Source organism: Nelumbo nucifera, chromosome 6, assembly GCF_055504915.1.
Source record: "Nelumbo nucifera cultivar China Antique chromosome 6, China Antique-T2T, whole genome shotgun sequence".
NCBI classification, from domain to species: Eukaryota; Viridiplantae; Streptophyta; class Magnoliopsida; order Proteales; family Nelumbonaceae; genus Nelumbo; species Nelumbo nucifera.
In genome coordinates, this window is record NC_142654.1 from 27,693,607 (window position 1) to 27,721,317 (window position 27,711).

The following is a 27,711-nucleotide window of genomic DNA, read 5'->3' on the forward strand; positions in this document are numbered from 1 at the left end:
TTTAGTTGAATAATAATATGGAATTCTAGCAAGTAGCAACAAAATCATGAATAGAAATTTTCTTCTACGAGAAAAGGGTATGGTAAGATAGACAGACTCTAAGTTTGTTAAGTATTTGTGCAATTATAATGTGGCATTGCAGATGCAAAGCTGTTGTTGACAAGATTGATGCCAAACTATCTTAAAAGCCCAATGTCAAACAAATTATTGAAGTGACCAAGCTCAAGCTTGAACAAACGAATTCAATCTCATCTTCCTACCATTTCTTCTATCAGATCGGGGGTGAGCCTTAATACTTCTGGGATTGGTTCCACCATGGTGGGGATTTTCTTTTTGCTCAATCTGTTAAGAGCTAGCATAGAATGCCTCTGAAGAAACTGAAGCTAAAGCCTTAAAGCCTTTAGAGAGGGATTTGAAGATCTCCCACTTTGTTCTTGAGGGGGAATGCTCAATGTTGGACCCCTCAGACTCAGATTGAGGCTCCGTGGCGAATTCACACAATTATTGTTGATTGCAGGACTCTTCTTCACATTATCATCTTCTTATACCCTACCCCATATTGCAGCCCATTTTCTAGCCAAGCATGCTCTAGGACAATTTCTTTCGTTTTCGCCCCCTTTAATGTTTTTGTATCGTTGAAAGACAATAATTTTGGTAGTCATAATAGGTTATTCCTCGTGATATGTTAAAGTGTGGAATGCCATGAGACTTGTTTCATTGTAGGGGGCTGTTCATAAAACTGATCAAACCCAACAAATTGACCAACCCAATCCAATTTGACCTGAGTTGCTCGGTTTTTAACTATTTTTGGTTCAAGCGTTATGCTAATCTGAGATGTTAGGTTGGTTTGGTTTGGTTTGGCCGTGTGTAAATCGATCAAAATCAATCCAACCCGACCATAATGATGTTGTCCTATCCGAGGTGTATGTGAATTGAACACGCAACAGATAGTCCTACCAACTAAGTGAGGCCAAAGTGGAAGGACGGAGTTGCGCGCTAAGGGGAAGGCACTCTGACGCTCAAGTTAATAATAGGGCAATAAATTTAGTTGGGCCAAGCTGGTCCGAGCCAAGAAGAACAATGTGAGAGTAGGAGAGTTTAAAATAACAAACTTTAGGGGAGATGCCTTTAAATAGTTGAATATCTGCATTGTACCCAGACACCTTCCTTGTGGGGTTGTAGGGATGAGGCTGCCAGTCGAAGTCTTCGGAGGCCTCCACCTTCCCCAACGGGAGGTCCCTGTTTACGTGGTTGTACGCCCTTCTTAATTGGCAGCGTACTGATCCGTTGACATGATCTGAGGACATCGGCCACAAAGGCGTGCACATGGCAGTTTTGGCCGGGCTAGGGTACGACCCGAACACATAGATATATTTATATTTTATATTTTAAATTTAATTTTTTATTATGGAAAAATGAAAAAAATTCCCATATAATTCAAGATTATATATTGTAAATTTATTTTTTAATAATATTGTTATAGTTTTTTAAACTTTAAATATTTTAAACTGTAATCTAAAACCCAAATTAACAGTTTTTACTAATAGTCAATCGATTTTGAATGACCATTTCTCAACCCGACCAAATCCGTTCAGGCCACACAGCCCGAAACCGATCGAATCCGTGAACACTCCTATTTCATTGGGTGCCAATTCTTACAACTTCCAACGTACAGTTTTTTTTTTTTTTGCGATTTATCCTTCCTTTATTTGTATTCAGAAAATAAATAATTCTTTATATGTTTCTCCGTGTGTGTGGCTCATATGCACACCACGTACCATTGGACAGTTGAGAGTACCACCAATCTCTGTGTTATTTACCCGTTCTGCCTTTAATACTCGAGTGAGAGAATATAGAAATAGAAGATATGTAAAGGGGTATTTTAGTCAATCGGCATGACCGGTTGGGTTGTGATGGTGGGTACATTTTGCTATTAAATTCACCAGAGTCTAATAATAATTCCTGGTCCCAAATCCCAAATGCCCTAATAAGTAATAATCCTCTGACCTCTCTCTCTCTCTCTCTCTCTGCCGGTTTTTCAGATCCGCCACTCAAACTCCAAAAAGGCGAAGATAGCAAGAACGAGAAAAGCAAAGAGAGAACAAGAAAAAAAAGTAGAAAAACTGTTTCCTTTGTTCTTGTTAAACCCTCATTCGATCTCTTACCAGAATCGAAATTCACCCAGAAATTCGAAATTTCGTCTGGTGAAGCTGGGCGTTTAGGTATGAGTGGCGGAGATCTTCTCAGTATTCAACCTTCCGAGCTCAAATTTCCATGTAAGTAGGTGGTTTTGCCTGGGATTCCCAGTTTGTGATCATATACTTCTCGTCCTCATTTAGTTTTTATTGCCATTTTCTCTAATCAATTCATCAGCTACCTTTAGATCTTTCTCCCTCAGGGATCTTAATGGTGAATGTGGATGCTTGTTACTTTTTTTTTTGCACCGAATTGCTTGCCCTAGATCATCTGTGTCATAAATTTCTTTGTTTGCATGAATCACTGCTGATGCGCTTATTAAATTTTATGGGTCTAATTCTCTTTCATGCTATTTTGCTTGTGTTGTTTCTGTTGAGAAGTCGAATTGAAGAAGCAGAGTTCATGTTCTCTGCAATTGACTAACAAAACCGAACAGTATGTTGCCTTCAAGGTATTTTCTCTTTGCATTCCCTTGTCTTTTTTTCCCCCTTTTTTTTCCTTCTTTTGCTTTTCATAATCTTGGGTAGTAACGATTGAACATGATCTTTTCATTAATTCTGTAAATGGAAGGTTAAAACAACTAACCCGAAGAAATATTGCGTGCGTCCCAATACGGGAATTGTCTTGCCTGGGACAACATGTGATGTCACAGGTAAGCTTCAATGTCTACTGACTCTACTCGCGGGTGGTTCTTATTCAGGGTTGCTAGTTTTTTTAGGTTATATATAGTTCTTCTTGCTAATTTATTGCACGATTCTATTAATTGCTTCTTCTTATTGGTTACCGGTTGCTGGTCTTGGTTCCTTCTAGTGACAATGCAAGCCCAAAAGGAAGCCCCACCTGATATGCAATGTAAGGATAAATTCCTTCTTCAGAGCGTTGCCGCCCCTAATGGTGCAACTACAAAGGACATAACACCAGAGATGGTAGAATTTCTTTCCCCTGCAAACTTTATTATATTGATTTATTCTTCTGGCTTTTGCTTCTAATGATTCATAACTGGTGTGAAATGATATCCTAGTTCAATAAAGAGGCTGGGAAAGTTGTGGAGGAGTTTAAATTGAGGGTGGTTTATATTCCCGCTAATCCCCCCTCACCGGTACCTGAAGGATCTGAAGAAGGATCTTCCCCAAGGGCATCTGTCCTAGAGAATGGAAACCAAAACACTGAGGATTCCAAAGAGAGATCTTCAGAGGTAATCTTATTACTATTATTGTTTATTTTGGCATTTGATGTTTGCATTTGAAGGTACGTTGCCTTATATGCAGTAGCTTTCAAGCCAATGGTAGACAACTTGTTGAATTTGCTGACCACAGAACCAAATAAATGTTATTTTTTTGGTGAAAAAACCAAATAAATGTTGGACTATATATATTCTTAGTGAAGCATTACACTTTACTAATGGATTTTATTGCATAATGCACTTGAGAAATTTTCTTTATCTAAAAGCCTCCAAGGAAAATCACTTCTTGCTTGAGGTTCCTTTTCCAAGATTTGCCTTGGTTCAAGGAGTTAAAACTTGTGCAAGGAAGTAAGGTTACAGATTAAGGCGGTGTTTGGTACTGTGGTAGATACCCGTTTTGTTTGGTTCTAGAATGCACTGTAGAAAACACATATTCTTTCAAGTTGTGTTGTGTTCTAGAACTGGCGGAGTTCAGTTCTGGACAACAAAATATTGCAGATTTTGGAAGACACCAAAATTTTGTGTTCCATAACACACCACACCTTGGGACACTCAATAAACATTAATTTAGTATATTTTGAAAATATACTTGTATTTCAAATCCCAATGCTTTGGAATAGGGGTGAGCATTATTCGGTTAAAACCGAAAAAACGAACCGGAAATTTCGGTTTTGGTTTTTCAGTTTTTGGTTAATTCGGTTTTTGAATATTTCGGTTTCGGTTTTTAGAATTAAAAATTCGGTTAACCGAATAAGTCGAACTTTGGTATATAATATATAATATGTTATATATTTATATATTAATATATGAATATAATGAAATTTGATTTCATAATATATATTTTATAATATATAATATATATTATATGTTATAATATATATAATATAGTATATATTATTAAAATTTGGTTTTCGGTTTTGGTTATTTTGATTTTTCTAAAATTCAGTTTCGGTTCGGTATTTATTTTTTTTCAGTTCGGTTTTTAACCGAATAAACTGAATGCTTCACCCCTACTTTGGAACACACCACACCACCATGGTGCAGAACATTATCAAAGGTGTGGTGAGTTTCTAAGCCTACCATTTCAAACACACCAAAGTGGGGTCTAGTAGCTTGGAACACACCAAACTATTTTTGGCCACGGTACAGAGCACTCCCTAAGTTTCTATATGATAGATCAAGAAATTAGAGGGTAGAAGGGACCATGATTTGAACTGAATGAGATCCCATTTAACTGTCCTATGGATGTACAGCTTAGCTCATTTGTTCTCTAGTAGTACTTCCTTCTCTCTCCCTTTGGGCTTTCTGTTGGGCTAGGAAAGAGCACTAGAAGTATTTCAGAAACTTTTCTCCTTTATTAAAGTTATTATTTCCTATAGTGCTTAAGGATTTTGTCCTTTTTCTTCTTTCCTTTTTGCTTCGTTTTTCTTTTAAACTTTCTGCTGTTCTTCATATTTCAGTAAGATCTTCTTTTATAGATGAACAACAAAATTGTTCTATGAAGCATGTTTCTACCGTGTGTTGCCACTTCTGCCCCAAGCCAGACACAGCCTTAGTTCTCATCAACTGTATGAGGCATAAAGTGTCAACTAATGGATTTGGATTGAGGGTTCTGGAGTTGCCTTTGAGTTCCCAAATTAAAAAGGGGTTGAAAGAAAATCTTTCCTTTTACATGTTAATAAATAATTTAATATCTAGGGTTCAAAAATATTTAATTTGGGCTGAAGTATGGTTGTTGAATCTTGTTATGTTGCATGAAAAGCTATATCTCTGTGTGTTTGGGTGATCAAGTTGATGAATCAACTTTCATGCACGGCTTTCAATGGACTCCAAAAGTACAATACCTGATTTGACTCTGGATCTGATTACCCTGGAGTTGGATGTTAGAACTTGCATCCGATTAATAATCGGATTGGATGCAGATTTAATCCCATCTGATCTGATTAAATTCCAAGTCTGATAAAAAGCTATTATTTTATAGATATTTTGTTTAATTGTGTCATTGTGTGTATATATAGAGATATTATATACAATTATATAAATTTCATTACTGATAAATTTAATATTTTATATTTATATACATTTTTATACATGTATAAGTTAAAAATAATTTGTTTTTTTTTTTTAAACTTTGTTAATTGTTTTTCCATTTTAAATTCAATAAGATGAACGTGGATTAAATCTGAATCCTACCTGAGCCTGACATATCGGATTTTGGATCAAAAGGTTTGATAATTGGATTGGATGTGGCTGTAGCTGGATCCGATCTGAATCTGATCCATTTACATCCCTACTTTCATGCATATCTGGTTTGGTACCCTTGATCATTTGGCTAGAACTGATTGCATTAGCATGATAGTGAATATGCAAAGAGGGCATGGTTAAATAAAAGCAGTTTGGTGACATTGAATTGACTAACCAGTTTTAGAAAGACAATGTAAGATGTATAGATATGGATACTGATATAAGAAGTGGGATATTATTCCATTTCTCAAGGTTGAGGATCTAGATACAGGTATTGGTGTCCCATGAGATATGGTGTTATCATGCTTTAGTTTTAGTTTAAGTTAAATATTAGTGCATACATATTTGTTGTAACTTTTAATGAAGCTCCTAATATCTACATATTTTTCATGGTATGATTTATTAAAGATATACTACTTGCGTATTTTCAGAAGGATTCATGCTCGTAAGTTTACTCTAGAAGTGCCCATGAAGTATTTGGTGTTGTATCAGGTACATTTTATGTTTGGTGTTGGTGCACTAAGCATTGAGGTATCTGGGTATTTTTTGATTGGAAGGTATCTGGGTATCATAGCACAGAAAAGTCAAAACAGATCTCTGCAAATGCACACCTAATGTATTCTAACCTAGATTTAAGCAAGTCTAGTCCAACTGACCTAATGAAAAAGTTGGGTGAATCACCTGGTCCAATCCAGAGGAAACTAGTTCAAATTGCCACAGGCATAGTATGCTATTTTGACATACTGTGGTATGATTGAAATTTACATCATTTTCATGATCTGCATCCAGAAGTCAGAACAACCAAGCTGACCTAGCCAAATACCAATAAGCAAGAAAAAAAAAACTCCTAGCATTCTTTTTGGTTAATGTCATGTCAAACAGTAGAGAAAGAGGAAGCTCCTTCATATAGAAGAATTTCTAGGGTTCTTTTTGGATATATAATAGAAGTTATATAATATAATTATGCCAATATTAATGCCTTGTTATGGTGTTCATCATTTGAGATTTGGTTGATAATATTTATGACTAAACTAGATTTGGTTGATGAGACATGCCTTTCTAGCCCAGTGTTACATAAATTACCAATACATAATATTTTTATTTCTTATGAAAATATACTTTCAGAGGGGCAGGCATATAATTGGATCAACCTAAATTCAAGTTTAGATCCAATTATTAATCAAATAATATTTTGAACATCCTAAATCCAATTTGGTTGTATTTAACAGACACCCAAATCTGACATAATTGGATCAAATTCAGACCTGTTGACAGCCCCATCTCTGTTTTCCTGTCATGCACATTTATTCTCTCCAAATGTTTACTGTTTTCATTTGATGCTGTTCACAATGAATTTTTTCTTTTCCTATAATTTCTCTTAATCTTTTATATTTCTACTGTTGGTATCTTTTTTATTTTTAAGGGTTCAACTATGATACTGGAAAGACATGATACCAGAAAAACTTGCAGCCAATCACCTGGTATCATAAAAGAGGTGACCAATCAGGTGGTATTAATCAAAATTCATGGGGTTCTTTAATTGGTCAAAGCTCTTCCGGTACCATACCTTTCCGGCATCATAGATTTTCCCTATTTTTTATATTTTTATTGCATATTTTGAATTGTACCTTCCTTGAGGAAAGGTACACATCTCAGGCAATAGGTGATTTCTTGTCTCTCTTTTTTTTTTTTTTTTTTTTTTCAATTAGTTCTATTTTTGTGCTGGGTTTTCTATTTGAAATTGCATTTTTATGCTTCTTGTTAATTTCTGCAATGAACTTAATTGATGGTTCAAATTGAACATTCACCCAAATTTACAGTCTTACATATTTACAAGGACTTAAGATATATTATCCAATGTTGATTTACCTCCACTGGATTATTCTTTGTTAAATGTCACTCCATTTATGTGTTATTAATAATGGACTACCCATAAAAAGGACTAGTGGCCATTTCCCATGTATGGTTTCATTTTAATAGAATTACAATTATTATGAAGCACATCAGAGCAATTTTTTTTACCCTTTACTTTCACTGTTTCACATGATGCAAGAAATTGAACTTGTATGTCAGATTGTGAAAGTTAAAGACTTCATTAATGTATTCAGGGATGCTTTTACCATTTGGAGTATAACATGCTATTGGTGGAAAATGCCAAATACAGCTTATAACTTTAAGCTAATGATTATTGGGAAACATGTGGTGCCTATTGACTTTGCTTTTCCTCTTTTTTTTTTTTTTGTTTTGTTTTGGACTATATATTTCGCCTCTGAGCATGCTGTGTCAGTTTCTACAGTATGTGCTTTCATTGAAAAAACTGTTTGTTTTTTGTAGATATCAGTTTCTAATAAGTTTTTTTTTTTCTTTTTTATTATTCAGGCATTAACTTTGATTTCCAAGTTGACCGAGGAGAAATCATCTGCTCTTCAACAAAATCAGAAACTCCGTCAAGAAATGGTATGGTTCAGATATCTTTATCGGTAGAAATGTCATTTAATCTTTGGTAGTTAAGCTCTAGATTTTTACCATCTTTAGTCACTTCTGTTTTTTTTTTTGTTTTTTTATTAATACCTGTTTTGTGCTTGTAATACAATAAAAATTTCCAGTTCCTTTACCTTTAACTATAATACTGGAGGAAAAGCTTTGGCTGTTTTGGAAAAAAACAGACTGGTCTGTTTGGGGGCTTTCTGCACAAGACAAGTAACCCCATTCAGTCCCTTGTTTTTCTTTTTAATTAAAAGAATATTGATTGCAATTACTTTTTTACCCTGTATCCATGCTAACGTGCATGTACATGAAGCTTTAAAACAGCCTAGGCCGTTTTCTCCAAATAGCCAAAGTTCTCTCATGCCTGGATGCCTCTTTATGCTTAGTGTACCTATATTGGACATGATATACACTTCTAGAGTATATTTATGACATGAGCCTTATGAAACTGTTACATCTTATCAAATTATACAATAAAAGATTTATATATGTTAGAAGTTTAATTAAATTTGATGAGGTATAAATATCAGAAATGATACCTAGGTTAAAACTAAGCATAAAATCATGGTATTAGCATATCAGGTCCAGATGGGGATGTCTATTGTCAATAACAGTGTGGAAGGCTGGATTGCTGTCATGGGGATCCCTTTGCATGCTTGGAGCATAGCTACTTTGAGGAAATTGGGAAGCACTGTGGAAGGCTGATGAAATTTGACGATAAAAACAGAACCTGGGATAGGTTGGTCAGGGCAAGATTGTTGGTGGAAGTGCAGGATGTCTCAGGTATTCCAAATACGATGCTAGAGTTTGTAGGGGAATTCTATGAGCTGAGGCCCATTGTTGAAGGAGAAGATGGCACGGCTCTGAGTTATGGTCAGGGGAACGGAAAGAAAGATGGAGGGTGAGGGAGAGAGGGTAAGTGCGAGAGAAAATGGGTTCGAAGATGCTAGATCAGAGGATGGGAAGACGAACAATCACTCGAAGGAAGGTGATGAGGGGGGGGGGGGCGGGGGGGGGGGAGAAGGGTAAAGATGGAATTTTTGAAGGAAGGGGGGAATGTGGAAAATAACAGGGGTAGACACGTGGAATGGGGGAGGAATGTAAGAAAAGGGAAGACCAAAAGTCATGGGTCGAAAAGAAGGGAGATGAAGGGGTTCAAGTGGTGGGAGATGTTAGTGGAGACTTGAAATGGCACGGCTCTGAGTTATGGTCAGGGGAACAGAAAGAAAGATGGAGGGTGAGGGAGAGAGGGTAAGTGCGAGAGAAAATGGGTTCGAAGATGCTAGATCAGAGGATGGGAAGACGAACAATCACTCGAAGGAAGGTGATGAGGGGGGGGGGAGAAGGGTAAAGATGGAATTTTTGAAGGAAGGGGGGAATGTGGAAAGGAACAGGGGTAGACACGTGGAATGGGGGAGGAATGTAAGAAAAAGGAAGACCAAAAGTCATGGGTCGAAAAGAAGGGAGATGAAGGGGCTCAAGTGGTGGGAGATGTTAGTGGAGACTTGAAATGGGGTAGGGCCTGCATAAGTAGTGGTGGGTTGAATATGGCCAAACCTAAGCTTTCGACTGAATGGGTTGAGGATTATAAGAGGAAAGGGTATTATTGGAAAACACCAATAAGAGCTTTTCGAAAAAAAATGGGAGGAACATCGAAACTGCAAGAGGAAGATTGGGTTGTGATTTCCAGGTTTGAGGGAGCCAAGAAGATACTGGAAGTACTGCGGAGCAGCAGACAAAGACATGAAGAGGCGGATAAAACAAGAGATCAAAGTGAAGAAGGAACTCAAGAAAAGGCAAGGAAAGGGAAGGGATTATAGCTTCAGAAGCAGGTCCAAAATGCAGAGGCTCAGATTTTGGGAGATGAGCTCTATGTTGTCACAAATCAGCATCTCTCAGGTAGTGGCAGGAGTTGTGTTTACTTTAGAATTACTGCAGTCAGAAGGAGTTGATGATGGCTTGGTAAACGAAGTAGGGGATCTCAAGATAAAACTTTGCAACGAGGGAGGAGGCATTGTCCTAGCTGCAGGCAAGATAAAACTTTGCAATGAGGGAGGTCTACAAGGTAAGGAAAGACTTGGGAAAGCTGACACTTTAAGAAGGATGTCATAGTCACTGCTAGGTATTATATGTTCTGCCCTGTGTCGTTGTTGTCCACCTCTCCAGCGCAGGCAGTTGGAGTGCTGTTATCCTTATTAAAATCACAATCGGTGGAAGAAACTGCAGAACCGATAACAGAGGAAGTCGATGTAGAGTGCGTGAAGGGGTCTGACAAGCACCTAGTGAAAGAGGTATGTATGCCTATCACTAATAGGCTTTTGGTTGAGAAGGAGGGAGCAGAGAGCCTTCTAGGGGAACACCTAGAGAAGAAGGGGCTGGTAGTAGGAAGAGGAAGGCTGTGGAGGAGGCGGGGGGGCGGACAAGAAGGAAAGTGTATAAGAGGAAAAGAAAAATAGGGGGTCTTGACACCGGAATGGAAGGGGAGAAGGAAGGAGAGAAGCATGGGAAAGATTGTTTGAAGGAACAGAGGGAGGAAAAAGAGATAGTAGTGAAGGGAAGAGAAGGGGAGCAAGGGGTATTGGAACCATGAGGGAGGTCTGGAAATCGATACTTTGGTTGAGAAGGAGGTGGCAGTGGCCAGTGGGTAAATCTTTGGGATTGTTTTTCTGGGCAGGAGAAGATTTTGCAAGGAGGGATTCTGAACAATTTGAGAAGGCCGAGGGAAGAGAACAATGAGAGAGGAAGTCTAACAAAGAACAGAGGTTGGGAACTTGGGATGAAGAAGGGGGAGAGGATCAGAGGAGGAGGTGCTGGAAGAGGTTCTGTAAGGAGTTGAAGATTAACTTGTATTAGGGGTCAGGGAGTGGGTCAAGGTTGAGGATATTGAGTTGGAATAATAGGCGTCTGAGGGAAAAAAAGAGTAGTGGTCAGGAGCTTTTTTAGGCTGTACAGACCGGAGGCAGTTCTTTTACAGGAAACAAATTGGGAGTCGTTCAATATGAAACTGAAAGAAGAATTTTCGGGTAGGGGCACTGGTTTCTGGTATTCCCCGAGTTTGAACAGATTAGCAGATCAGATTTGTGGGAGAACTTTTAAAATGTGCTTGAATTTCAGAATTGCAAGTGATTACCATGTATATTTTAGGCATTGGTTACTTTGTATTGGTGAGGTGTCATCTTGTCACCTCTTTCTAACCTTTTTTCCTTTTAATAAAATTTCTTTATTACTCTTCAAGAAAAAAGTGTCTAGGAATTTAGGAAATGGAGTTCTGTCTCCGTATCCTCTATCTGTGTTAGTACTGTAGCTATGCTACTCAGATATGATGAGGGCATGACTGGATGAGGTGTCAAGTATGGAATTTATACTAAAGTTGAAATACTATGATATGATATAGCACCCTTGTACAGGTGTATGTGCATCATAGATCCGTAGTCGTGTTTACTCACAAAAGTCATTTGGTAGGAAACCACTTTATTTTTTTTTTGCATTCTTTCTTGGATTTTGGACTTTATGTTTTGATCATTAATACTTCTGAAGGAATTTGCTATAAAAGGTCACATAATAAGTATGCAAAATGAGGCAAGAGGCTCATTCACTCCAAATTACAAACATACCCGTGAACCTACTCTCTATTAGTAGGTTCTGGATGAAGTGCTACCAGGTATCCCCCTTTTATAGCAAGTTGATATGTTAAAGATTGGCAGATGTTTTAACCATCTAAATGGCATGTTTAAACTGCTAGAAAGAAATTTAGCCTTCACAAATTGACATCTGAGCACCCAAGGGACATCACTTCCACCTTTAATCCAGCCTATCGCCACTTGTAAATCCTCTTTTAACCCATCTAAATGATTTGTCTTTAGTCTTGGTCTTTTATTGATTGATTTCGATTAGTTATTTTTTCTTTGCATTCTTGCTTGATTCCCTTGCAAGTTCTTGCTGTTCTCCTTGAATCTTCTTGTTTACTTGACATATCCAGCCCTGAAATTCTTCTTGGATTCTTTCTTGCTGAAACCTATTTTGCATTTTTCTGCTCTATTCCTTGATTCATGTTGCTCTATTCCAAATGAAGAAAGAAACATTCTTTCATCCACAGGTTAAATGGATAAGCCCTAAGGCATCTCTGAACCACCTTAAACTTATGTAAGAGCTGCCCTGGGGTCGATACTCAATTTCTCTGATAGTTAGAGGTGGTTACACAAGCCCTATATTATCCTTAGGGCTGGATAAACTACATACCCTAGGAATATTCCCAAGCCTTTCCCAAATCCCAAAATTAACCCTTGGAATTCTATCTCCTTTCCTGTGAACCATTATAACTTAATATTCTTTTGTAATCCCAGTTTGAATATATGATACTTGAGATTTATGCAATACGATAATTTTAATTTGTCATCCTGTACTGATGTTCAGAATAAATTCCACCAAAAATGAGGTTCTTGGTAATTATGAGGTGGAAAACTGTGTGGTATTGATGGTTGCTTTGAGGTGCAAGGTCGGCAACAATCCCATGTTACCTTGAGTTTCAAGATATTGATTAACAGTAGCAATATGGTATTTGGTAGTGGTGTTTTTTCAGGAGTTGGTCAAGATCATGAATGTATATGAATCTGAAAGGGTAAGATGCTGCGAAGGTTAATATGCTAAGATATTGTGATTGATGACTAAATGTATATCTGGACATGAGAATTTTAGAACTTGGTTTCTTGTGTTTCATCTTTCATGAATGAAATTCTATTTGAGATGAGTATTAACAGTGTGAAAATAGGAATCTTTGATGCTAGGTGATAGAAGATAGGCATAAGCACATAGCTGCCAGAATCTAGGAATTAGAAAAAAAATTGTGATGTTACTAATGGTTAATCTTAATCAGTTACAGAACTAGTTTGGAGAAAGCCATACTTGAGATCTCATTAGAAACTGAACTTGCTGCTTCAGATTGGAAGAAGCTGCCAAAGTTAAAATACTTTCAACAATCATAAACATTTTCTCTGAAGGACAAACTCGATCTTCAAACAAGCAGCTGTTCTGCTCCTTCCAAATGCACCAACAAACCACCATGGGAGAGACTTTCCACAAGACCTTATCCCTCTTAGAGAAGGCCTGCCCATGCCAACAAGACATTAGAGAGAGGTGTTCTGGAGGGGTCACCCAACTCATACCAAACAGTCTTAAAACATGGGACTACACCTTGTAAGAGTAGCTGCAAAGAACAAGGAGATGCTGGGTTGATTCTTCATCCTCCCCACACTAATAGAAGCGGTTGACAAGGATCATTCCTTTTAACCTTTGTAAGATAAATGTAGTTGAACATTTTATTACATGGAAGCAGTTCATCCCTAACATTTTCTTCCTTCACCAACCCATTAGCAATTTCATTTTCATCATCATCATTGTCCATGCCTTATCCCAACTATATGGGGTCAGCTACATGAATCCTGTTTTTCCAATCCATTCTATACAAGTCATATCCACTGTTAAATTATTAGTGCTTAAATAATTCCTTACTACTACCCATGTCCTGTTTGGTCTACCCCAAGCTCTTCTAGCCCTTTCAATGTGTAACAGTTCTTCTAACTGGTGCAATTGGTACCAACTGATGGTGGCTCTAGTTGGTAGGTTCTTTGACTAATTGGAGTAGGAACCTGGGATCAAATATCTCTGCCACCAGGGTTTGGGGGGGGGTGGGGGGTTAAGGGAGGGGGATGGGCTACTCCCCGTTGTGTAGCCCCATGAAGCAAAAAAAGAAAAAAAAAAAAAACTGACGCAATTGGTGGACTTCTATGCATGTGCCTAAACCATCTTAGTCTAATCTCTCCCATTTTATCACCTATTGAAGCTACTCCTAAGTTCCTACGGATAACTTCATTCCTAATCCTATCCTTTCTAGTTTTTGTATTCATCCATCTTAGCATTCACATTTCAGCTACATTCATTTTTTGAACATGTTGTTTCTTGACTGCCCAATACTTTGCTCCATACAACATAGCTGCTTACAACTGTTTTATAGAGTTTTCCTTTTAACCTAAGTGGTATTCCCCTATGACATAAAAGTCCAGATCCACCCCTCCGTTTTTCCTAACCTGCTCTAATTCTTTGGGTGACATCCTCCTCAATCTATCTCTTGTTATGAATTATTGAACCAAGTTATTAGAAATGGTTGCATTAGTCTCCAATCCCAAGTGTATCTTGATTTACACTCTTATTATTACTGAATTTACATGTCATATACTCTATTTTAGTTCTACTTATTTTAAAACCTCTTGTTCTTAAGGTATTTGTCCCCATAAGCTTAGTTTTGCATTTAATCCTCTATTAGTTTCATCAATTAAAACAATGTTATCCACAAACAACATGCTGTTATGGGCCCGGGTGTAGGATCTCGTCACGGGTCGGTCCACGGGGAGAACCTCTTGTTTCCCCTTGCCCCTCCCTTTGCGTGCTGACCCTATCGTGGCGACCTAAGGGGTGATTTGTCCAAGAGATCACCCTAACTCTCCTTTACTCTTCTCTTTGACTGAAATTTTGGATGCCTTTATTCAATAATAGTGGCTTTTTAAATAGGAGATTACAAGAGTCCTGCTCTTAGGGAGACTCCTTGCTGAATAGGGAGACCTCCAACTCTATCTTGATAAGATAAGACTGATAAGATGAGTTAAGTCTCTCTTAATCCTAATCTAATAAGATAAGATAGTCTCTCTTAATCCTAATCTAATAAGATAAGATAATCTAATCTACTAACTTAATAAGATAAGAATAACAAGATAGTCTAATCTAATCTGCTGAATGGATAAGACTGTTGCTGTCAAATTGGATAGGATGAGAACACCGGATCATTGCTGCTGCTGTTCCCAATACGCGTCCACATCACATGCACCGTGGAACTTGCTCCTAAATATGTTTAGTTAATTCATCTATGACCAGTGCAAATAGATAAGGGCAAAGTGCTGAACCTTGGTAAAGATCCATAGTAACTATAAAATCTGAAGTCTTTCCCATTGGTGTTCTAACATTTGTTGTTGCCACCTCATACATATACTTAATTAGATCTATATACTATTTTGAACCCCCTTCTTTTCCAAGACCCACTATATTATCTCTCTAGGAACTCTATCACAATGTTTTAAAACGTGGAGGTGTGTGACTCGAGGAGTTCCACTACTTGGAGGTGTGAGGCATAGTTTATAGCGTAGGAGGCGTAGACCTCCTGAACACAAGGAGGCATAAACCTCCTTAAGAGGAGGGGACAAGGAGGAAGAGGGGGAGGAGGAAGAAGAGGAAGGTGGATTTCATTTTATTTATTTTTAATAAAACTTTTATACTAAGAGGAATGAAAATGCATAACACTAACTGAAGGGGGGGGGGGTCTTGTCGAGGCAGAGGTGAGCGAGCGAAGTGAGGTGGTATTGTACATTTTGCACAAGGTCATACCATTCAAAATTAGATGGTAATCCTCCCTTGTTACATGATGAGGTGGCATTATCCAATGAGATAGTGTTGATGTGGACCTTTATCTTATAGGTTATTGTGCATTTCGCAAGCTCTGTACAGTTGATTATGCCTTTTATCTTTTGGTTCAATTAAGAAGCACCCTGATTTCTGTTTGAAGTCTTCTACCTTACGACTGCATTTGTTCCATTGTAGAGGGGGTAGAAAGATAGATTAGACTTTTAACGTTGAAAAATATTCTACTTTCACTGTTGAAGCAAATGGAGCTTATTGTAAAAAAAAATGTTTTTGACCGACTGTAGATTCCAAATATCTTTAAGTTTCCCGTCTATTAATTTTTTTGGTTTTTTGGTTTGCCTTTATGTTCTTTGTGGTATGAAGGAAGTCCGGGGATAGTAAGGAGTTTGAACAAGGTAATACCATCATAATATGGCGCCATTATAAAAATTTGGGCTGACAACCATGGGAATGTGGGTTTTGGTCTGAGGGATGCCACTTCATACAAAAATGTTGTAGCTTAGGACTGTTACTCATCCACCCCTCCCAACTTCCAAGATCCTGGATCACTGGGATCAACATTAGGTAATGCACTTTTTTTTTTTAACAAGATCATAGTAGTGACTTGTAAAGTTTTCAATGTGGTCATGCCAGCATGTATTGTCTCATTCAAAGATAGATAAGAAATCAGAGAATGAGAAATGTTATCTATTTGTCCCTCCCTGGGGTGGTAGGGAAGTGTGGGGTAGAGGTTGCTAGGAGGAAAAGAAGGGTTTTGACTTTTGAATCCATCTCTTGACATGGTAAACCAGATAAAACTGACATGAAAGATAAGAAATTAGGAGTATGTTTTAAGCCCTTCACAAGGTGCTCCTTTTGTGTAAAATGTTGATTTGTTTCTTATTTATTGTGAGACATTTGCAACTCGATCAATCCTTTGTTTTGTTTGGACTTTACATTGTTGTAAACGAGACTATTCTTTTGATCAACTATGTCATTGAACAGGAGTTGATGAGAAAAGAAATTAGCAAAAGTCATGCTGGTGGCTTCTCCTTCCTGTTTGTTGTGCTGGTTGGTCTCCTGGGTGTGCTGGTTGGATATCTTATCAATAAGACATAGGATGCCATCGTGCAATTAGTTCAAATTACAAGGAATGCATGGCCGCATCCTTACATCAATGTTTAGTTGATTAGGTGTTCTCAGAACTTTTTATGAATATATATTTTCCAAGTAGTTGTAAAAAAGATGTCTTGTTCATCATTGCCTTTTGGGTTCCAATTTATTACATTGAAAGGACGTATTTTTGCTGATTTGAGTGCTTGCACCAACCACCAAATGATGATTAATCCATGAATCTGAGTTGGGATGGAAAGCCCCTTGGATTCAGAAAAATAATTATACAAAATTAAAGCACCGTGGAGTTATGGGCAATGAATATTTTCATCCATCCACAGCCTCCGTTGGTGATTTCCCCAGGTGGGCAATCCAAGCATCCCTTTTGTCATATGCTCGTGGGTAATTAGCTAATTATACAACAATATCTTTTAAGTTTGCCAAAAAAAATAAAAAAACAATATCAGACATTCAGAAAGACATGATGCCAGAAGGGTTTTGACCAATGAAAACCTACTGTGAATTTGATAAATAACCGCCCGTTTGATTACCACTCTCATTGGTTACATGTTTTCCCCTTTTATGTATGTCTTTCGGATATCATAGTCGAACTTATTAATTAGCATTATATAATAAAATTTAGGCTGTGTTTGGTTTGAAGGAAAAAGCAGAGAAAGGAAGGAAAAGATAGGAAAACCTATACAAAGTTTATAAAGGTTTCTTTACATTTTCCCTTCCTTTCCCTACCTATTCCTTCAAACCAAACATAGCTTTAGGGAAAATCTATGACGTGGGAAAGAAGATATGCTACCAAAAGAGTTTTGACCAATCAAAACCCACCTATGAATTTTGATGAATAACATCTAATTGGGTATCGGGTTTATGATTCCAATTGATTGGAGAAGTTTTTGGGATATCATATCTTTCCAATATCATCGATGTTAACTTTATGACCTGCACCAAAACCAAAGTATCCCCTCAGATGATAATATTGTATTCACCAATCAATAACAAAACCATCAAATCTGTCTGGCTCGGGTTGTTTTATCGCAAACTGGTTGTCAAACTCAACCAGTTTGACGATTAAGAGACTCTTTTGAAGGTTAGGGTTGGAGATTCATCACTCGTATAGAAAGGAAATGGAAGCAAGGTCGTTTTGAAATTTCTGACCCATCTTCATTTAATTCCATCCAGAAATCTACTGAATTATGGAAGCATGGAGCTGCGAAGGGAGAATGAAACAGGAAATGTAATTGCTAAACAAGAGTACGTTCTACAGGGCCAGGGGTGTCAATGGATCAGTTTTGGATTGGATCCCGTCCAAACCAAAATCAATTTAAATGGATTGGACGGACACATATGACATATTAAATTGGACCAGTCTAGACTTCATGGTCCAAAGTATTTATTGGATTGGGTTGGACCTGGTCCATCATTCATAGAAGATTAGAATATAGGTGTCAATGGACCAGGTTTGGGTTAGAGTTAATCTAAATTTAAACAAATTTGAACAGATCGGATGGTCCAGACATTGAATTGGACCAGTCCAAAATATGCATTGGATTGGATTGGACCTGATCCATTTGTAATGGATTAACATTGGACTGGATCAGATTGGAGCAAATCCAGTCCAATTGACACCTCTACGTACAACTACAAATTGTTGTGTCACTGCCGGTAATACTGCTTAAGAAACAGGAACTCTGCAAAGAAGCGAAAGTAACAGCAAGAAATAAATCCCGTTCCGTCCATAAATGACTAGTTCAGTCCAAAACCCTGACTATTTTTTACTTATGTAGGAATCAAGGAAGACTCCTCTCCGATGTAGTAGCAACAACCAGAGAAAATTGCAACCCCCAAACCCATCATCACCAAAACAAACAGCACAAAACTAGTCACGACGACTCTACAAATCTTTCCATTCTGGACTCTCCTGCCCTCAACCTTTTCGATTGGCACCTGTGCTTTTTCCTCGATGGCCTTGTCGGAAACAGTTTCTGTATCCAGATAGAAAGGAGAGCCAAGGTCAGAAGAACCATCTCCATCCTCGTCTTCATTGAGACATGACTCGGTGCATGAGCACGTTGAAGCACTGTCAAGATGGTGGATGGCTGATGTCCTGAAGTTGTCCCAGTCCAGAAACGCTGCCTCGAGTTCAGCGAGCCTTTGCTCAATGTGGTGCAAGTGATGCGGCTTCCTGGGTTGTGATTTAATCTCTGCAGCAAGCAGACTCCTTAGAAATCCAAATCTTCCCCTCAATCCTTCTGAAAGGAGTTGGTGACAAGGGGTCTCGGCCGAAAGGGCGACAACCTCGTTGAGTTCCAATTCAAGTTCTTTGAGTTTTCTCTTAAAGATTGCGTATCCCTTGGCCATCTCCTGCCTGTCTTCCTCTATAATCCAGAGTTTCTCTTAGAAGGGTCTCTAATTTTCTATCATCGGAAGAGTTTAATCGAAATTTGGGTTGAATCTTGAGACTTGAGGCGACAGTTATAGCTTTTTAGAAGGTAGGTATGCGACGGTTGCTCTTGTTTCCTATTTTCTCTGTGACCTCAATCCTTGAATGGTCATATTTCCAACTTCGCGCCTCCTCCCAAATCCCCCCATTCGTTTCCAGTTTCCACCACCTACTCGGGTTCCGGGTACGACCCAATTTCTACGAGTAAAGCTCCTGCGCCTTCTTTTTGTAAAATTGGGATGTACCCAAATGACGTGCCAATTAAGGGACGGAACAGGAATTAAACCAGTTCCATAAAAAATTGTCAAATTCATGCGATAGCATGGAAATTGCTAAAATCTTTCTTTTTTTAAAGAAAAATTTATTAATGATCTCAACTTCACAAAGAGGGGGAATATGACCTCACTCCTTAAAAGATACACGGCTAGAGCAAACAACAAGTTTAAAACAAACAAAAAAAAAAGGTTCAATTTATATTAATTAAACCAAAGGGTTGAAACCTTTGTTTGGTCTTAAAAGGCCTATGGATTTTTGGTTGTGAGTAGGAAGTAAAGTTGGTTGTTGTTATGTGCATTGCGCTTGCATTTCTTTCTTCTTTACTGTTTCTACTCCAAGTTTTTGTAGAGGCCCAACTTCATGGAAACGAAAACTTTAGAAACCGCCCAAATTGTTTAGTCTTAGTAAGGAGTTGGGTATTTTTTTTTTTACCTTTGGATTTGTAGATTACTCTCATATTTTTCAGTAAAATTTACAACATTTAAATTATAGACTAAAAGTTTTCAAATTGCAACCGTGTTTCCGTTAGTATAACACAGATTTATCCAGGGTTAAGGCGCTCTGAACTCTGAATCCTCTCCGGGCCATACCCATAAATACTAAAAAAAGGCATACATAATAATACCGAAAGATCCTTTGACCAATCCAAAACCCCATAAATTTTGATGAATACCACCTTAACTTAAAATGTGTTGATCCATAACGGTGGCTTGGGTGGGATACAGAATAAGGTATTAGCTACGCATTTGAGTGTAGATGGTAACATGATTGTTGTGGCCCAAATGGGTAACATCCAGATCATTATTTTCACTTCTTCCAAGTCGGTTAATGTGGATAACCGCCATGGATTTACCTCATTCCAGCATCTCTTAGCATCGGGGGGTACTTGGTGAAAGTTGCTAAGAGCTTTCCCTCAATTTCCTGTTTCCGAGTTTCTCCCTTAGTTTCAAACACAGTTCCACCATTATTTATCTTCTTAAAAGTCCATAGATGTGGTAATGCCCTAAAACCACTTGGATAAACTAGTAAGTTTTCATGTGTTTTATACTTGCCAATTCTACATCATCACAATCATAATAATAACGTATTCAATTTTTTTTTTTATAAAATTCATGTATTTTTTTTTATTAATCGGATGTAAATTGTAAAATCCGAATTCGATTAAGTAAATACCTCATATTGGGCTACATAGTTTTGGATATCATTGACGGGCCTACCTGCTTGGATGGATTCTTCTTTTTATAATATTTTGTCTTTTTAGTATATCTTTTCTTGTTCAATTATCAAAAAATATGACTTAAAGAGAGAGAATTGAATGAGGTGAAAAGTATAGTAGTTTAAGTTACATTTTCAACCTCACAATTAAATTAAATTCAAAAAATGAGTATTTTAATCAAAAGAAAGTTTCACAATCTTATTCGTATTTTTAATAGTAGTGTAAATATAGAATTACATATGTGTTCCATTTTTCTATAACTTTTTATTTCTCTGTGTGTAAAAATAATTCTATTATGTACACTTATTTTTGTTTAGTATGATAAATATATGATATTATACATGTGCCCAAATGATTTTTTGTAAAACTAATGTATTCATTTCATTTTTGTGTTTTTATATTTTATTAATTTTTATTATTTCATTATGACATTAAATGTTGACACATTTGACTAAAAGAGTTGAACTATTGATCTCCACTAAATAAGAAAATAATTTCATTTTTTTGTTAATTTTAGATTATGTATTTCATTTTCACTATCAATAAAAATAATTATTGTTTATTATACTTATTTTTTATTTTAATTAATAAAAATATGATAAATGTGTCTAATTTTTTTTTACTTTTTTGCAATTTTTTATATTTATTTATGTTTAAAAATGTTATTATCTTACTATGACTTCATGGGTTGACCAAATTGACTCAGATGGTTGAATTTATTAGTCATCACTTGGATAAAGAATGGTTTTGTTTTTGAGTAAGTTTTAAATATATAGATTTATATTATTAAAATTATTTACATAGATCTAAGTAGTTGCAATTATTAGTTAAAAAATAACTTAAATATAAGATTTAATAAGAGAGAATGAGAATTAAAAAAAGATGATTATTACTTTAAACACCCAATTTTTGCACTCTAGTTCTTTTTTCTTGAAAATTGAAAAAAATGTTGCATAAACTCACTAATTATGTGAAATAGCAACATCATGGGTATGTTTCATATGGATATTGAGACAATAGAAAACAATCATGACCATTCAAACCCTCTTTGGAACCCATTGCCAATCCTGGTATATTTTGGAAAAAAAGAGTTTAGAAAAATGATTATTACTATAAACACCCAATTTTTGCACTCTAGTTCTTTTTCTTCTTGACAATTGTAAAAAATGTTGCATAAATTCCCTAATTAGGTGAAATAGCAACATTATGGGTGTTCGGGTCATGGCTGAGTTGGTCCTGAGAGACACGTGGCCGTCCAGCCATTGCCCGGCCAGGTCGGCATAGCTTGGCCGAGTTACGCTATTATTGTGGCTCCCCATCTTATCCTTTCAGCCACGTTAGCTACACGTCACACGAATGAGCACAACTACAGATAAAGAGGAGTAAGGAAGACGAGTCCGCTGGGGAATGAGACTCTATCCCGAATACCTCGGTGGCTAACCTCATCCCGACAACCCCATAAGCCCAATCCGACCAGGACACGGATCTCCGGCTATAAAAAGACACTCCATGCTCAAGGTAAGGGATCCAACTTTTAACACCCATATTGCATAAATTCCCCAATTAGGTGAAATGGCAACATCATAGGTATGGTTCATATGGATATTAAGACATCAGAAAACAATCATGACCATTCAAAACCTCTTTGGAACCCATTACCAATCTTTGTATATTTTGAAAAAAAAAGAATTTAAAAAAGATGATTATTACTTTAAACATCCAATTTTTGCAATCTAGTTCTTTTTTTTCTTGACAATTGTAAAAAATGTTGCATAAATTCCCTAATTAGGAAAAATAGCAACATCATCGGTATGATTCATATGGATATTAAGGCAATAAAAAACAATCATGACCATTCAAACCCTCTTTGGAATCCATTACCAATCTTTATATATTTTGGAAAAAAAGAGTTTAAACAACGATGATTATTACCTTAAACACGTAGTTTTTGTATTCTTTTTCTTCTTGACAGTTGTAATATATAAATTTCCTAATTAGGTGAAATAGCAACATTGTGGGTATGGTTCATATGGATATTATGACAAATAGAAAGCAATCATGACCATTCAAACCCTCTTTGGAACCGTTACCAATCTTTGTATATAGGTATCAATAGTTGGGGAAAAGCGTTCAAACTTAGAATCATACAATTTAAACCTCAGGGGTATTTTTAGAATAATATTACTTAGCAATATTATATTTTAAAATAATCATTTTTTTGAAAAATAATTGTGAAGAGATTTTCATTGATATAAAGATCTTATTTCTATAGATTGATTTTAAAATTTCTTATGGTTAAAAATCATGTTTTCAAAAACCATCTGTTATTATTATTATTTTGGAAAATGTTCATTAAGAGCATTCTAACCATGTAAAGATCATAATTTCTTGATATTTATGCCTTTTGGTGTATTTTCAAACCTAACCAATTCAGGCATGTTAGATCGGCTTGGCGGTCAACTCAGGCATATCCCTAGCTAAGATGCAAACCTTTGATTTGGGCCCGATCAACCCGACTTTACTAAGGCCCAACCCAATACAACTTGGGCTCAGACTTGGTTTGGGCTGGCCAGGTTGGTTAGGTTTGAAATAATTTATGTTTACATATTTTAAGAAATGTATGTTTACATATTTTATGTATATAAAATTAGAAAACAGATATTTTTATATATTTGACTATGGTATGGAAAAGATATGATATCTGAAAAATTTCTGACCAGACAGTTGGAATATCATAAACATGATAGCCAATTAGGTGTTATTTTATCAAAATGCATGGGTGGGTTTTGATTGGTCAAAACTCTTTCCATACCATATATTTTCCTCATCATAAATTTTCCCTAATGCATACATGTATATATTATGTATAAGGGAAAGTTGAGGTCATTTGCCCAGTTTGTGGTGAGGAGAACGATATATTCATAGGTTTCTGCGATGCCCTCTTGTGAAACCAATTTGGTTTGATGCTTTAACTTCCATTAGAATAGATCAGGAACTCTGCAAATTCATAGGTTTCTGCAAAACTCTGCAAATTCATTTGCCCAGTTTGTGTGTATATTCCTTTTCGTTTCAATGCTGTCAAACAAATTCATTCTCTCATGATATAAAATGTCGAGTGGGGTGAGGATTAATTTACTCATTTTAAGCTTATCATTTACATTACTGAAATGACCATAGATCACTACACTGCTTAAGTCACCGAATGAGGGAAAGGCCAATGCAAACAAATTAAGCAGGAGATCCAGACTCCATGGAGAAAGATCTCTCACACTTGGTGGTTTCGTTTGAGAGAGAGGGCAACACACATCCTTGCTACTATAGTCTATAGTCTATATATATATATATATATTCTTGTGAGGCCACACAAGCATTCTATTATTAGGCATACACATCTTCTGCCTCTTCCATTTCAATCCCCTCTTCAGCAAGCCTAGACTCCTTGTAGACGTACCACCTTGCACAAACCAAGTATAACCCGAAGTTGAGCACACTAAGAACCGCCAATAGCCAATAAAAGTTATAGAGCTTCCCCTGGTTTAGATTATCAGATAGCCATGGCGGCCTCCTCTCTCCTGTGACTTTGTGCACTATGGACACCAGCAAAGAACTCAAAAAGAACCCAAGCGATAGAGTACTCAGAAACATCCCCGTGCTCATAGTTTTCATCCCTTCGGGACACTCCCTCAGGAAGAAACCAAGCTGCCCGATGTACGTGAATGCCTCGCCAGAACCCACCAGGAAGAACTGAGGAACCAGCCAAAACACGCTTAGAGGGATCTGGGCTGAGGGGTCATCCGCCAATCCATTCGATCTTGCAGCTCTCAAACGCTTAAGCTCGGTGAGCGCAGCGGCTGCCATGGCAGTTGCAGACATCACAAGGCCCACGCCTATACGTTGCAAGGGGGTAAGGCCCTGTGGGTTCTTAAACAATTTACGTGCAACCGGAACAATGACACGATCATACACAGGAACGGTAAGGAGAATGCTGCCGACGAAGAAGACGGTTAAGGAGGCCGGAGGAATCTGAAAAGAGTTGCCGATGTGTCGATCCATGGTGGTGGCCTGGGATACAGAGAAAGTAGTCATCTGAGCGTAGACGGTCCAGAACATGATGGTTGTGGCCCAGATGGGTAACATTCTGATCACTATTTTCACTTCTTCTACGTCGGTTAATGTGGATAACCACCATCGCCGGTTTGGCTCATTCAAGCCTCTCGTCTCAACATCTGGGTCCTTGATTGCCGCCTTATCTAGAAAACTGATCATCGTGCAAGAAAGAGAAGAAGAATTATCAAGTCAGTATCTTATATATTAACAAAAGAACATGAACTAATTAATTAATATGGGAGAGTGATATATTCTCAAGATCTCCCTCCCTCCCCTCCTCCGTTGAATTGACCGTCATCAAATTGTGTAGTTCAGTATCATTATATTCAATGAGTAACGGTGAAGTAATATTATTAGGACAGAATTTGAGAATTAGTCTCGTGATCGTAATATTCGATTCTTGTACTGTGATTCTGCACTGATATTTTGTGGTCATTTATTCAATGTCTTGTTGTACAATAGAAGAATAAAGATTAGACTGATGGTGATTTGATTGAAATTTGGAGGTCGAACTCATGTCCATTCAAAGGCATCTTCTTTGTTAGAAGTGTTTAAGAAGTACATAATATCTAATCCTTGGTAGAATTACATTACTTCAATTGAAAGCATTGCTAGTAATAAAGAGTGAAGACCTACCTATAAATTAATTATTAGTAGAAATTAACTTTTCATATTCACCAGTAACAAACCTAAAAGAGTTAAAGTTGCTACGGTTGAATTATTAAGAAATTATATTCAAAATTAAAAGAATTATTATAAAGATTTTATTTCAATGGCGGTGAGCCAATCAAAATAAAATCTCATCTTATTCTTCTGATGGTGGTAGCAGTAGAGTTTTGACTATCAAAATCTACCTGTGAATTTTGATAAATTCTAGCTGATTGGTTATGATACCATTGATTGGTCACATAAAAATAAAATTTTCGGATATCATAAATGAAATAAAAACAAAATGTATAGAATGATAAGAGGAAATTTATGATTTGCTCCAATGTAAATGGGTTATGGCCTATGGGTTCAGTGAAAAACACTAACCGAAACTGTTTGCTATGACGAGGGAGTCTCTGCTTCCTCTTCTGCTTATGGTTGACGACGTTGTCACTAATGTCATACAGGAGCGACGGATCCGGCGGCAAATCCATATGTCTCTTCCTCCAAGCGGCAACGAACACCTTCGCTATCTGTGTCAATGGGCTCCCCACGAGATTCTTGAATCGGTAACGCCTAGTACCGCAAAGAAAGATAATGAGGCCCAACAGGATGGCCGTGGCGCAGATACCGTATCCCCATCGCCTCCCTAGGTTATCTTGTACGTAAACGAGTAAGGTCACCGCTGCTAGCGATCCGATGCTTATGAAGAAGAAGAACCAATTGAAGAAGTTCGTCATCTGGGTCCTCTCCTTTTTGTCTGATTCGTCGAACTGGTCCGACCCAAACCCCGACACACTTGATTTCAGACCTCCGGTGCCGAGTGCCGTTAGGTACAGTGCCAGATATAGTACCGCTAGTTGTAACCTATTTGCCGGCGTGCAGGGTTCTCCGGCGGTGCATTTCGGTGGTCGTAGGCTCGGGACCACGGTGGATATTGTCAATAACGTCACACCCTAACCTCGATTATTCAACAAGAAATTAATTATGTCGAAAAGGAAGGATAAACAGTATAAAAACGTAACGTTTAACGTGCCCGGCGGAACACCAAGGCCAGAACCTTGTCTCTGGGAGACTGGGACCGATCCGTGTCCCAACGACCGACCATATCCCGTTGCAAGTTAGCAAACTAAGAACCACAAAGGGAAAAGCATCAAATAGACAATAGATTGTCTTACTGTAGCTTGAACTGTGGCAAAAATAGCTATGGTGAGGTACCTGGAAAAGAAAAGGGAGTAAGAGCAGAAAAGTAGTTCAGAAAAATGAAAACTCTGAAAACAAACAAGCGAGCAGATTGGAAATTTGGAACTAGCTATTTTGTGAAGACTCTGGAATCATGGAGAAGAAACATAAACCTGCCGAGAAACGTGTCGGCGACGAAGCCGCCGAGCAAACAAAGAATGAAGGAGGTACCGAGGAAGTTGGTGACGGTGTTGGCAGAGCTGGCATTACCAAAATGCATGGTACCCGTCAAGTAAGTCACCAAATTCACGGCGATCCCCAGAGTGGTCAACCTCTCACACAGCTCCACTCCTGTGATCAGGACTCAGGAGTCCATCCATACAAAGCTAAAAGTTACCACTGAACTAGACTGAATTAACAGTGATGGGAGTAACTAGAATATTAATTAACCATTTATTCTATAGGAAAGAATGTGAAAGAACGGGATTGGAAAGGATGAAGTAGGTATGGATGGATGAAGAGTGAAGACCTAGAATCATGGCAGCACTCGTCCATCCGCCTGTCGTAGATCTCTCGGCGGGACGGCCATTGTAGTTCCTAGCGTCGGAGATGGTGTTGCCCTCGGTTTCAGGGAGAGCCATTTAATTTCCTCTAGTAGACTTGTACTATTACTTTCAACGAATTTGGTTATCTGAATTTGCAAATTAAGTAGGAAGAGATGGGGAAGGAGGCTGATCAATCACAAGCCACGAGATGATATAGCAGGGTGGGTGTTCGTTCCCTTTATAGCTGGTGCCTGGTGGTGGTGAGTGAAACTCCAGGTCCAGGCCAACAATGTTACCACTAATCAATACATCAGCAAATGTGTACCCCACATTATATTTTGCTTTTTAAGTAATGTTCCCTAAAAATTAGAAAACTCATCTGATATGTATACATGCATTATTATTCTTTTTGGAGAGTTAAGATCTTTAAATTCAGAGGCATCTTAGCTTAACACGTGTTGGGTGATCAAAGCTTCCTACACGTAGTGGTGAAAGCTGTACATGGCCAACACAATAATAACAATTACTATATTTTGCATAGCATCTTACCCTTTTCTTCCATACATACTTTTCTATGTTTATATCCTTTTGGTACATAGAGTAATTCCACCAT

General features: G+C 37.5%; 2 protein-coding genes across 3 annotated transcripts; one reads left to right on the forward strand and one right to left on the reverse strand.

The window, feature by feature from the left end:
• Window positions 1–1,968: 1,968 nt before the first annotated feature.
• On the forward strand, window positions 1,969–16,866 carry LOC104598563 (vesicle-associated protein 1-3-like). Its single transcript, XM_010260690.3, has 7 exons — window positions 1,969–2,276; window positions 2,577–2,647; window positions 2,767–2,848; window positions 3,007–3,122; window positions 3,218–3,391; window positions 8,003–8,080; window positions 16,562–16,866. Exons 1-7 carry the CDS (start codon window positions 2,225–2,227, stop codon window positions 16,673–16,675), a joined length of 687 nt encoding a protein of 228 aa, XP_010258992.1. The 5' UTR covers window positions 1,969–2,224; the 3' UTR covers window positions 16,676–16,866.
• A 6,881-nt stretch (window positions 16,867–23,747) lies between these two features.
• Window positions 23,748–27,317, reverse strand: LOC104598562 (protein NRT1/ PTR FAMILY 6.3-like). Of its 2 annotated transcripts, XM_010260689.3 has the most exons (5): window positions 27,083–27,317; window positions 26,727–26,904; window positions 26,550–26,589; window positions 25,759–26,327; window positions 23,748–24,874 (listed from the first exon to the last, which is right to left on the reverse strand). In XM_010260689.3, exons 1-5 carry the CDS (start codon window positions 27,192–27,194, stop codon window positions 23,995–23,997), a joined length of 1,779 nt encoding a protein of 592 aa, XP_010258991.1. In that variant the 5' UTR covers window positions 27,195–27,317; the 3' UTR covers window positions 23,748–23,994. The 2 variants fall into 2 exon arrangements, with proteins under 2 accessions (XP_010258991.1, XP_088745318.1); XM_088889192.1 differs by lacking the exon at window positions 27,083–27,317 and having other exon boundaries at window positions 26,432–26,589; window positions 26,727–26,838.
• Window positions 27,318–27,711: the final 394 nt, after the last annotated feature.